Raw genomic sequence first — 13684 nt, 5'->3', positions numbered from 1 at the left:
ATTAGAGAAGTCTGTATAGACTGTATTTGAAATACCTCTATTGAAGCTATGGAGTGTAATGTTATAGTAGACCTATTTAAAAGAGAACTTAACCACAAAAATAAATATGAAAATGCTATATTGTGTATACTGAGCTTACTGCACCAGCCTTAAGGTTCAACATCTCTATAGTAGTAATGTTGTCGCAGGGGCTCCCCATCTTGGATTTTGTTAGAAGTGTCAGTGGCACGCACATGGCCTTTCATATAAGTTGATAATTCCAATAGTAATTGCAGTCGTTTCAGAGCTGCCATGTACTAATGATCTCAATTAATGACTGAACAGCCTTATATGGTAACATTTATATGCTATACATACAATATATTGTGAGTCGGCCCCTAAGCTCAGTAACTGGCAGCAGCACAGAGCATGTGCAGGGAATCAGCAGAAAAGAAGATGGGGGGCTACTGGGCATCTTTGGAGGCACAGATCTTCCCTGCTAAAGGGCTATGGTTGCCTTGGGCTGATACAGAAGCCCAAAACATAATGTACAGCATTTCTAGCCTAGTTATTTAATTAGGCTTAAGTTCTACTTTACTTTGGTTTTAGTTCTACTTTAGTTTTTGACTAATTTGCCTTTTATTTGTCATTAATAATGCATTTTACTTAAGCTAAGCTGCCATAAATGCATATTTATGTAATTTTTTAGCCTTAGAGCATGTTGGTTCTGTTTAGAATTTCAAGTATTCCAGATAATAAGTCTTATATTAGTAGCATACAATAATTGGGGATGTGTAATAAAGGGGTAAACCTGTATTAATATTATATGTATAAACTAACATTAAAATAAATAAAACATGCAGGATCAGGGATTCAGCCTTTAGATGTGCTGCTAGTGAGCAATAACTTACACACGCAAGTAATAGTAGAATTAAATATTAAACACAATAGAGGAGACCTTCTGGTTTCCAGTAACCAAGCAATGATCCAGCAATTCTGGCACCCAATTACACATCTGACCCTGGGTGGAAGCTCACCTTTTATTCCCGAGTCCTTAGAAGACAATTAAGTTCTAACATATTTTCATTTTACTGGTCCTTAAAAGAAGAAGAAAAGGAAGGAAAGGTAAAAAAAAAAAAAATGGGAGCTGCATCTGCATGGTTACACTAAATTCCCCTTGTATAACTTACTGCTCTGATCTCCTAAAAATGTTGCAATCTGACGCATTTATTGCGCACATTTTTTTTACAAAGGCAAATCACCCCAATTATGAACGCCAGAGGTCTACTGAACAGTATGATGCCCAATATGCATAGATATACCAAAGTCTGTGGTATGTACTGACCCCAAAATGAAAATAGTGAATATGAAGCCCCTAACAGCATATTCTGTGTCATAAGACCCCCCTTACTGTACAGGGACCCCAGAAAACAATCTATTTTTGAAAGGTACATATTCTGATATAGGTATAGACGTCTTTCTACACCAAAGTACCAAACGGCAAAGCTACACTAAAAGACAAATCAGGAATAGGGATGGGCGAAATGATTGGCGTGGCAAATTTTTTACTAAGGGCACAGAAAAATTTGTTGCGTGCCGCTTAATTTGACGCAAACTTTCTGTGACACGTGTTGGGTTTTAATGCACGCGTCAAAGGAATGAAGCACGCGTTAAACAAAACAACACGTGTCAAAAGCCGATGGAATTTTTTCGCTGCGCAAATCATTTCACCCATCCCTAATCAGGAACAATAATGCAGCAATAAAAATCCAATAAAACCACAAAAATTTTGCAAATCAATGTAATAACAAAATAAGTCATGACAGCGTAATTAGTGGTCAAAATACCTGATCCAGTAGTCATGCTGCCAAAATAAAGTTTTTTTTTATTTTTTTTTTTTAGGAAAAAATGGGTTTGTAAGTGTTTGTGAATACATGTGCGTACACATCTAAAAGTTGTGTGTATATGAGTATGCAAAACTGCAAAATGAAAAAAAGCAACAAAAAAAAAAATAACCAACTTTGCTAAATTGTGTGCTGCATGTGTGTTTGTGTGTGTAATTGTGCAGATAAATGCCACTTACCTGTTCTGGAGCAGGAGGGATGCAGCAATCACTTTGGGGGTTCCTTGAGGGTCCGCGTTGGGGGGGGGGGGAGTAGGAAGCTGGAGAAGAAGCAGACACAATGCAATTGTGGAAGGACCGACCTCAAAGCAGCAATCTCACTGTGTCTGCTGCATCTCCAACAGAAGCCCAAGGGGGCTGTCATTGCTCCTCACTCACTTACTGCCTCTGCAGAGAGAAACCTCTATCTGCCTTATAACGTACGGAGTTAATCAAACATCCATCAGCCGAGGTATACATCTTTGCTCACTCCAGGGGCTGATTTATATAAAGCACATGTGCATCAGACTCAGTAACTTGGCTGCTTTAGGAAGCATTATTTAGCCATATTAAAAACCTGCCAGAAAACCACTGATCAAATTCTGAAGTTCTGCTCAGTGAGCTCCTTTGTATGCTTTTTTTTTTATAATACAGTGTAAATGTAATTGCAGCTTTTTTGCCATTCTATTAGACATTGAATCATGTTCCTTTTTATGCCATCACATAGACAGTGAAATGAAGTGATGAGAAGACAAAGGCTCCTGTGTATTTTGCTATAAAATTACATTGTTCCCATTGTGCCCTGTACAAATAAGAAAGAACAGAGGAGTGACCTTTTGGATACAGTACAAACCGACCCTGTACATATTCACCTGTGCACTGTCACGCTTTACAAGAAGTGTGGGCAGTTAAGCAAACAGTACAATGTTGTAAGGGGAATAGGGTCTTCACCTTTACTATATAACTGTGGGTTTCTGCACAGCATTCATCTGTACTTTTAAACAACAGGCAGGCTAGTCAGTAAAAGTATTGCTAATCAGCAACAAGATAGCTTATGTGCAAGTACTCTTGGAGCTTCAGCAGATTATTCATTAAAGAACATGTAAACCCTACATTTTCCTACCATGTATATACCGGTATGTTGGGCACATCTCGCCCCCCCCCCCCCCCAAACCACACCTTTTTTATTGCATATATCCCTGCTGTACGCCAGCACCATCACATTTTTTCTAAAACAAATAGCAGCTTTCACACGGGGGCCAAGTGGGTTAGAGGACTAGAAGTAATTCTAAGTGATTAAAGGGTTGATCCGCCTTACTATTAACATTTGAACAACAGGAGTAGTAGGTATTTAAAGGAATACTGTCATGAACGCAGTTAATAGAGCTTCTCCAGCAGAATCCTGCATTGAAATCTGTTTTTCAAAAACACAAACAGATTTTTTATATTTAATTTTGAAATTTCCTATGGGGCTAGCCATATTCTTAATTTCCCAGGGTGCCACAGCCATGTGACCTGTGCTCTGATAAACTTCAGTCACACTTCACAGTCACACTACAGTACTGCTGAGCTGCAAGTTGGAGTGATATCCCCCCTTCCCAGTTCAACAGAACAATGGGAAGGGAGCAAGATAGCAGCTCCCAGTAGGTATCAGAATAGCACTCAATAGTAAGAAATCCAAGTCCAGCTTGGGACTCCTCCAGTTACATGGGAGTAGGAGAAACAATAGGTTACCTGAAAGCAGTTCTAATGTGTAGCGCTGGCTCCTTCTGAAAGCTCAGACTCAGGCACAATGCACTGAGATAGCGCCTACACACCAATATTACAACTAAAAAAAAATACATTTGTTGGTTCAAGAATAAAATTTTAAATGGTAGAGTGAATTATTTGCTATGTTTAGAAATAAAAATCACACCATAAAAATCATGACAGTAATGACAGAAGTGTTGTGGAATATGGATTTTCTTTAACTATGAATAGGTTATAGCCACTTTTTAGTATCCCTTTACCAATTGTCTTACAAAACTGTTCTGTGTATCAACCAGAGACATTTTCATTTAATATCATTGCAAGTAATACTCTTGCATTGCAAAATAATAAAGAGGTTTTTTGACCACCACTGTTTTGTTCCAGATGCAACTTTGGTAAAGGCGTGCCATCTAGAAATAGCCTTAGGCCAATGGTTTACTGTCACCCAGAATTGCTTCCAATTTCTGTTAAGGTAAAACAGTTGTTTTGAAAAGTTTTTGGGCAACATTTGTTTGGGCAATTACCACTGAAGTCAGTGGGAGGCAATTCTGGTTGCTTAGTTATCTACTAGCAGAGCTACTTAATGCGTGGGCAATGGAGCATCCAGAGTCACTGTTTGCCATTGCCCCTAAAGTACTGATTTCTAACAAACTCCATGTGACTCCTGTCACTAACTTCACCCACCTGGTCTTTTCATCTCGACAGTCCCTCCAGTGAGCGGCCACTGCTCTATGCACGTGATCAACATTACTACTTCTGGCTCAGTACATTCTGTAGAACCCTGAGTGCTTAGGGAATAGGCACTTTGGACAGTCAACACTATCCTCTTCAGTGAGATGTTAGATCTGAGTGGCGGTGCTGAGCTCTAACACCCCTCTGAATCTGATTATCACTGATAATGAGACAATTTGGAGATTGGAATCATTTGCTCTTTGCATGGAAGGAATGTTGGTCAGTTCTTTTTGCCAAGCTGTAACCATAGTAAAGATTAATAATGCTTTGTAAATATAGTGTTTCTTAACACTTAGGAATTGCATGTTGCTTTTCACTGAATCTACACCATTCTGTCGGTTATGATTTAAGATGACAAGTGCACTAATAATGTGCTCTTTTTAAACTTGCATTGCACTGGACTTATTATGGACAGCACATTTTTATAAGTTATTATTCTTCTCTTTGCCTGTGAACATTATTATTTTTTTTATTTATTTTATTTTGCTGCCTCATCCAGCTTATCATTATTACATGAATAGATATGTTAATAAGTGTTGTGTCAGGGGAGCTAATAATTAGGCTTGCTGGGCCTATAGAATGGACACAATCTTGCTTAATGAGGTGGATTTTTAAAGATAGAATGGATGCAATTGTACAAAATAATTTGTGATACCTAGAATTAGTACAGGGCTCTCACTCTATATAAGAAAGCACTTTGTATCTACAGCATGGTATGAAAAGCACAACAGTCGGAAACATCAATTTAAGAATAAAAAAAATAGTTGCATTGTGGTGTTTTTTGCACTTTGCTTATGAGGGTTTAATTGACCCGTACTGTCTTTATAATCCATAAGCTTTTGAAAAATCAATAGAAGACCTTTCATAACCTGATGCCCCATGGTTTGTCCAGCATTCATCATTTCTAATTGCAATAGTGAGATGAATAAACTCGCAGAGTGAGTCAGTGATGACTTGTGTCGACCCTATCAGTGCCGTTAATTTACCTTTGACTTGGCATCTTAAGCTTTTCTATTTAATTGATAGGCTCGCAATTTCTATTTCTAAAGGTAGTAGGGGTCCTTTATTAGTTGTGTGAAAGGCCTTTACAAATTAAGCTGGGGACCTAGAGAGAGTGGCACTTGTCCTGAGTCTCTGTGATTAGTTCTGTTAATAACGAAACAGTGCAAATATTATGCTTCAGGGCCCTCATCACTGATGTCCATTCTCACTTTTTATATTGTGTCAGTGACCCTGATAGGGCAGTGGGTTAGTTGTTGTCTACAATACTGAATTGTGTTCTTATCCATCCCCTGCACACTCATAAGTAAGAGGTGGTGGCCCTAGGTTTGAACAGAATGGGCCTGTGTTTTATTTGATACTGGTGTCCAGTGCCTCCTCAGTTAAGGGTTGGTGATCAGGGCCCATAGATATTCCCCTGGAGCCTTTCATATTCAGGGCCCATAAATGTATAGTGCTTTTGTAATTATTAATGGACCCTAAACTTTTACTAACTTTTGTACTGGGTACATAAAAAATGTGTTATAGAGTATCACATTACAATATACAAACACTGAATATATAGAAGGCCTTCAACAGAGTTCATGAACATACAGTACAGCTGGCAATGTATAATAAGAGAGCAGCCTACAGATGGTTTTGGTTCAAAAAAAAGATTTCCAGTTGATCAGTTCATCAGATAGTATTTAACTTGTGAAAACAGTGAACAAGTGATAAAGTATTGTAGCAAGGCCTGTAGCCTGTTAGTGCAAATAGCTGTCAGATTTAGCCTTTTTCAAAATTTGAGTACAAGTTAGCAACCCCTATAATGGAGCTACATAATGCTGTGGGAAGAAAACACTAGAAATCACAGGGTGCCATTATGTTTAGGAAATACATAAACTCAAATCTCAGCAAGTAAAAGCACTCCATATGATATTGCACACCAGTAGGCTTTAACTAGGGAAACCAGCTGTGCTTGTTTTGGGATATGCAGCACAAGTATTGGCCTGCCCGGGGGCACATAACATCAGATTGCATGATACATATGTAATATAAACAGTTATCAATGAAATGTCCTTTTATTGCAACCTATAAATGTATAGTGATTATACTGCTTTCATATTATTTTCATATTTATATTATTTTTGATTATAGAATAAATAAAGTTAGAAGTCTTAGTCAGTGTCAGCGTAAAGCAAGTGATATGAGACACAGTTGGTGTTCTGAATGAATGTAGAAAAATATCATTAAATTGCTCTGGTTAAAGAACAATGATAGCTGGCTTGACAGTTTCCACTATACTACTATCTACTGCAACTACAGTTGAATAAATACCATTTTATATGCTGAAATTCAGTTGCAAACAGTTCTTCTTTTTCTGCATCATTTGAAATCCTGCCAGGGGAGGAGGGACTAAAACAAAGATGTTAAAATGTGTAATAACTTCTCCACTACTTACAGACAGCATGCAAGAATTACATAACCCACAATGCATTGCACTGTGATGTTTCTTTCCTTACTGACATCATGAGTACAAGGAATTGTGGGATTTGGAGGATGCAGGCTGAGGACAGGCGACTACTTTTACATGTTTTTTGTTTGAGTCTCAAAATAGTCAGCCAGATCAGCAGGAGAAGAGAAGGCTTAGGGAACCGTTCCTAACCATATTATTACATTAAAAATCATGAAAAGGCTGCGTATTTTGAACTGATGTATATTGCTTTGAAATTATGTTTACTTTTTTCAAAAAGCTCAAGTTGTGTTTAGGTGGAGTTCCCCTTTAGGAGAGTTCTGGCTCTTCACCATTCAGCATCTTTCATACACCCAAGCTCGGGTTGCTAAGATGGTCAAATGTAAATACATTGTCATACAGTAAATTTGAAATAGAGAAAGGGCTTTTCTCAGAAAAAAGCCATACAATCTATATACTGCTTCTATCATTTATCACACACCACATCAGATATTTACAGACTAGAATTATATATGAGCAAGTATTCAAACATGCTTTTTGATGGTATACACCATTCTGAGGAACTTTGCTGATAACGTGATCTCTTTCCACAGGTTTTGTATGCAGAAAAGTGTGCGATTGGTGCCTGGTGTTACTCTGGATCTTATAGAGAAGTAAGCAAAAACTACATAGCATATTTTAGTCTATGAAGCAGTTTCTGATGGTTACAGGCAACTGTGTCACAGTAAAATTTTTATTTGGTCTTTTCTGCATTTTACTAATTTACAGGCTTCCAGTCAGCCACCGTTGACTCATGATTTGCTTGGGGAAAAAAAACTTAAAGGAGAAGGAAAGTCATTTTACTGCCAATAGATACCCCACATTAGTGCCACACTATATTTATTCTGTAGAATGCTCTACTATACCTGAATATAGAGTAAAGAAGCTGTCTCGGTTTATTTAAGATTGCAGCTGCCATTTTAGCTTGGTCTTCATAGCTTCCTGCTGCAGCTCTAGTCCTTATAGCTCAGATTACACATTCCTAAGGGAGGGGGGAGTGAGTTTTATGAATTCTTATGGGAGGGGGGAGCAGGAGAGGGGAGAGAAAAATAACTGTGCAGGCTCTGGCCCCGAGAATGAAGAATTTTTCTGAGAGAGGAAGTCAGATACCCTAAGAACATGTTTACAAAAAAGGAGACAGAAATACTGTGTTTCTTTTGATAGAGGACTCGGTGCAGCTTTTCTGTGAGCACTTATGGCTGTATTTACATAGACCTTTCTGATAAAGCTTACTTAGTTTTTATCTTTCCTTCTCCTTTAAAATGTGCATCTGCTTGAGAATGCCCTCACAAGACGTTGGTCACTTCTCACAGATAGCTAACCATAGATAACTTGTGCCTTTGTTCTGTTGAAAGTACATTTTCATTAGCAGTTCCTGAAGCTGTTAAAGTTGATGCAACTTTGAGGTAGAATGAAAACATATTGATCATGAGACGGCAGAAGTCAATGGATTCACAAAATCTAAGGGAATGATTTATTGACGTTCACATTTTTGCTACAATTTAAATTTTTTTTTTGCTAAAACCAATGAATTTGTATTAAAGCTTCCAAAATGCATATGTTTAAGTTCAAAAAAAAGTCTAAAAGTTTGTGAGTTTATGTAGAAGTCAGTGGGACTTATCCTACACTTTAGCAAAACAATGGAAAGTTGTGGTCACCACTAAAACTTAAACTATTAGGTTGGGGTGCCATGAGGCTGTGACCACAAATTCATAAAGACAACAACAAGAGATTCTGCACCCGTGATCAATATATATATACTGTATATATATATATAGGGATTATCCTAGACAAAACATAAGCCGTTTTTTATTTTTTTGGAGTTTGTAAACCCATTGGTAATGATAAGTAGAATAAAATAATTCAGTTGTAAATCATTTAAGACACCTGTAGCCCACTTAAATGTTCAAATATGTGTATATTAAAGTGAGCTGCAGGTGTCTTAAATGATTCTTTGTTTGCTTGAGAAAGGACCAGGAGCTCCGAAACATTGTTGTGTCTGTGCCATATGTAAAATAAAGGCGGTTTTATGAAAATGAAATGGGAGTGCTGCAATTTCGATACATTGAAGTCTGAAGGTATGTGGAGGTGACGATATGATGCTGCGTGCACCCCTCTGATAAACTCCCCCATTGTATCTTCCTATACCCTTTACCAGCTTAGTTGCCCTTCTCTGGACCCTCTCTAATTCAGTAATATCACATTTGAGCACTGGAGACCAAAACTGAACAGCATATTCTAGATGGGGCCTTACCAGCGCTCTGTGAAGCGGAATAATAACCCCCTCCTCCCGTGAATCTATGCCCTTTTTAGCAATACACTTAAAGGAGAAGGAATGTCATTTTGGCATTTTACTTCCAATAGATTTGCCACATTAGTGCCACCTAGAACACTATATTTATTCTGCAGAAACCATTACCATACCTGAATAAACAGCTCTAGAAGCTTTCTCTGTTTGTTTAAGACAGCAGCTGCCATTTTAAGTAGGTTACTGCTACAGCTCTAGCCGTTATAGCTCAGATCACACATTCATAAAGGGGGGTTGGAGTGAGTTTTATTATTTCTTATGGGAAGGGGGAGCAGGAGAGAGGAGAGAACTTTGCATACTCTGGCCCCCGGCAATGAAGGATTTTTCTGAGAGAGGAAGTCAGATACCTGAAGAACATGTTTACAAAAAAGGAGACAAGAAATCCTGTGTTTCTTTTGATAGAGGGCTTATGCTTATGGCTGTATTTACATACCTTTTTGATTAAGCTTTCTTAGTTTTACCTTTCATACTCTTGGTACCTGCTAAAGGTTTTAGCTGTCCCAACTTAAATGCCTTAAAAGCATGCTCTTTACCAACTTTAACACCAACATAAAGGTTTTGCGACAATGTTCCTTTCTTACAAGGGAAATATACTGACATGTATATTTATTACGCAGCATGTTAAAGATATTTAATTTTCCTTCTTTGTTTAACCCTGTAAAATACTTTTATAGTTAATATATATTGCAAAAATGCCCTTAGACCGCCAAATTTGACACAATTTAGTGTTTTAGTTATTCCCTTATAGAGTTGTCTCTGCAGTATAATTTTAATGGACACCATGTTATGATCACTATTCCCTTAATTCCTATCCACATAAATGCTAGAGATGGATTTGGTCAGGGCCAAAACTAGGGGTAGGCAGAAGAGGGTGCAATGATTGAGGGGCACCAGGCAGGAACCTCTCTTGCCTACCCCTAGCCCACGCTCCCTTCTCTTGCCCCCGCCAGTTATCATTACGTGGTGCGGGCAATGGCTTCCTCCCCCCGCTCCCTGCTTGACGGAACTGCACATGCCCACACATGCAAGGGGGGGGGTGATGTGCAGGGGCGAGGTGGCTGACCGGGTTGCCTAGGGCGCCTGGTCGGCTTGGCTCGCCCCTGGATTTGTTATTAGTTCTTACCTGATCCAAAAGATAATCTTTACTAGTACATGTTTGTCAATTAGCATATTTGCAAATCTGCTGGCTTTTACTGACAATCCTCCAGCCTTATAGCCATTCTTTAGCACAGCAAGACCCCCTTCCATCGAGGTGCAATCCATCACTACTATATAGATTTTACTCCAAGATAAAATTAGCCCTCTAGGAAACTGAAACCCTTCTTTCCTACACCAAGACTTTAGCAACGCATTTATCTCCTTATGATCCGGCTGTCTTTCTAATGTTGCACATGAAATTAAGGTCCTCCATTTCCCACATTTGTCATTAGTACCAGTAAATGCCCAGCCTCACCCAATAAATTGTCTACCTGATCAACCACATGCCGAACTCTGGCACCAGGAAGACCGAATAGAAAGTGCCCCCATACACAGTGCCCCAATTTACCCCATAAACAGTGCCCCCAATAGGAAGTGCCCCCATACACAGTGCCCCAATCGCACCCATAAACAGTGCCCCAAAAGAAAGTGCCCCCATACACAGTGCCCCAATTGCCCCCATAAACAGTGCCCCCAATAGAAAGTGCCCCCATACACAGTGCCCCAATTGCCCCCATAAACAGTGCCCCCAATTGAAAGTGCCCCCATACACAGTGCCCCAATTGCCCCATAAACAGTGCCCCCAATAGAAAGTGCCCCCATACACAATGCCCCAATTGCCCCCATAGAATGTACCCCCAACAGACCAAGCCTTCACTAGTCTTCTCTCTTATGCCGCGGCAACAGGTACTTCTATAAGGTTGCGCCTTGTCGCTGACGTGTGACGTCATACGCACGGGCGCAACCTTATAAAAGGGGCTGCCGCATAAGAGAGAAGGAGCTGCTGACGAAGACTTGGTATGTTGGTGCGCAGACTGCGTACTCTGCGTAGGGAGCGGCGGTACTGGGTGCCTCCCTGGGAGTTGGTGCCCTACGCAGAGTGCGTACTCTGCGTATAGAGAGCGGCGGTACTGGGTATATCTTACTGTAAAGTAATGCAGCTTCTTGCAAACTTGTTGTAAGCCCTAAAGCCCCACCAAATTGTGTTACTTAGCACCTAATTTATATGCTACATTTTATTTAAATAACAGTTAATAAAAGAAACTTAGCCTGCTTTGTTGGTTTGTTTTACTTTCACGAGTTACTGGCCCATTAGCAATCAGCTAAATAACTGTATATTTAGTTCTGAACAATCCCATCAAAGGGAACAGCATAAAATGTGATTCTGGAGCCCATGTTTGGATACACCATGTTCTGGTTAACGGTGGATATAGTGAAGAAATCATTTTAATCCATGCCTTAAGGATAATGTCCCGCAGGGAGAAAAGCCTGCTTTACCATATCTTAGTAAATAGCCTTAGGAGCTTTCTGTGTTTGTTTACGATAGCAGCTGCCATTATAGCTTGGCATGATTTGGCTTAATTGTGAACCTAGCCTGAATTTGCCCAAAAGGTCCATGTTGCCAAATATTTGTTAAATTAGGAAGGCTGCCAAATAATACCATTGCTATTTTTTTATACATGAATCTTTGCTGCTATAGTGATGCTGAACCTTTAGGCTTGTGCAGTAACTTTAGTATAAAAAATATATCTTTATATAAAAATATAATCTTTAAGCATCTTTATATGCAATGCCTTTGGCTGTACAACCTTTTACATATTCTTCCCAGGCAGCTAGAGTTTGTCCTTAGAGAACTGCCAGAGTTAGTACTTTCTGTTTTTCATATTTTACTATGTTGAGTTTGCTAGTTACTGTGCATAATGTCTTAATCCTACTACTTTTGTTTATTTAGGAAGATAATGGCAATCACAATAATAATTAAAATAAAGCTATAGCAAACAATGGGAATAGAGGGTAAAGTAAATATTTGTTCAGCCTTGCAGAGACAGGTTCTCAGCAACGGCAGAAATACCTAGGGCAAAAGGGTCTTTATTAAACTTGCTGTCCACTGCCAGTCATGGAATCTTTCTAGTATGTTTTTCCCACTAACAATATTCTGTTTTTGCCCACCTTTGTACCTTTTACTGTAGTTACGATAAAGCTGCTTCTGAGGGCCCTGTTCAGAGAGCACTTTGAGGCTCTGATGAGTTGTTAAGGAACCACATTAGACACTCCAGCACTTCAGGCATCATTCTTTCTTTTGATTATTTGTGTGAAAACAGCTGTGTAGAAGTAGCTGTTATTTTTGTTGTAATATATTTCTAAGGCAAAAAAATTGCAGCTGATTGGGGTTAGGATTGGTGGGAAGGAGGGTTGTATGGATTTTTGAGGACACACAAAAAAATATAAACAGTCTTACAATAACATAGAAAGGGCTTAGTTTGGAGGTTTGATCAAAGGGACTTACTGGCAAAGAATAGCTTCATATACACTTTGCATGCTTAATAGAAGAGGCGATCTAAGGCTAATACCAGACGGAAAAACGCTTGCTGAAAATACCGCCCTACGCCTCCTACATGTGCCTGCACCCAAATGAATGAGATACGCTGGGGTGCAGGCACATGTAGCCGGAATACGCGTAAAAATGTGAGACTTTCAAACTCTCGTGTTTTTATGCGTATTTCCACTACATGTGCCTGCACCCGAGCGCATTCATGTAAGAGGCGTAGGGCGGTATTTTCAGCAAGCGATTTTCAGCTTGCCGAAAATATCCGCCCTACACCTCGTCTGGCATTAGCAGTTGCTGAAAGCTGGATCAGTCTCTATATTACAAGGTAGCTTTAAAAGTAGTTTACAGGTGCTCAAAATCTCATCTGCCTTTTGATTACTGAAATATACGATCTAATGCCCTAACAACAAGATCAATAATTCTCTTGTGTAATTTATTAACATACATGATAAATTACACCTGAACAGTGGTCTGTACAAAACATTATCTGTAATTAGATTTGATTTTTCTACAAGAACTTGAAATTGATCTAATTGATTTCTATTGTCAACTGTAATAGTGGAGCTTGGTACCTGTCTTAGTAAACCAACAAGTGCCATTGGCACTTCTGTAGTATAAATTAAGAGTGAGCACATATAAAATTCTGAGCTTGAAATATGCAAGTATATTTAATAGTATGGAGACAAAGACATTATTTTAATAAAATACCTTCAAATAAAATTGCCTAATAATTGTTGGGATTTTTATAGCCCCAAAGTAACTCAGCACCCATGTTTACTAAATTGTTATTTATTTTATTTGTTTTGCTGCCGTTATTTACAGTAGAAACTGTTTATCGTTGTGTATAAATTGTATTTACAAAGTAAGAAAGACGTTTATCAATATATTGTCCAAAAATTATTGCCCATTAATATCAGTTTGTAGTTATTTTAGTCTTATATTATAATCGGTAAGTCAAAATAATTTATATGCATCATCATTCTCCAGTCAGACTCCTAAGTTATTAAAAACTAACTA

General features: G+C 38.7%; 1 protein-coding gene across 5 annotated transcripts in view; it reads left to right on the top strand.

The window, feature by feature from the left end:
- The window catches only part of rptor (regulatory associated protein of MTOR, complex 1), a 165918-nt gene that overhangs the window by 104581 nt on the left and 47653 nt on the right, over positions 1 to 13684 (top strand). For all 5 annotated transcript variants that reach the window (XM_012971556.3, XM_012971554.3, XM_012971555.3 and 2 more), the window contains 1 exon segment: positions 7388 to 7447. In XM_012971556.3, coding sequence (XP_012827010.1) covers positions 7388 to 7447 — 60 coding nt within the window.

Source organism: Xenopus tropicalis, chromosome 10 (assembly GCF_000004195.4).
Source record: "Xenopus tropicalis strain Nigerian chromosome 10, UCB_Xtro_10.0, whole genome shotgun sequence".
In the NCBI taxonomy this organism is placed as follows: Eukaryota; Metazoa; Chordata; class Amphibia; order Anura; family Pipidae; genus Xenopus; species Xenopus tropicalis.
Note: the sequence above shows the minus strand (reverse complement) of the source record. Positions and strands in the feature narration are given on the sequence as shown.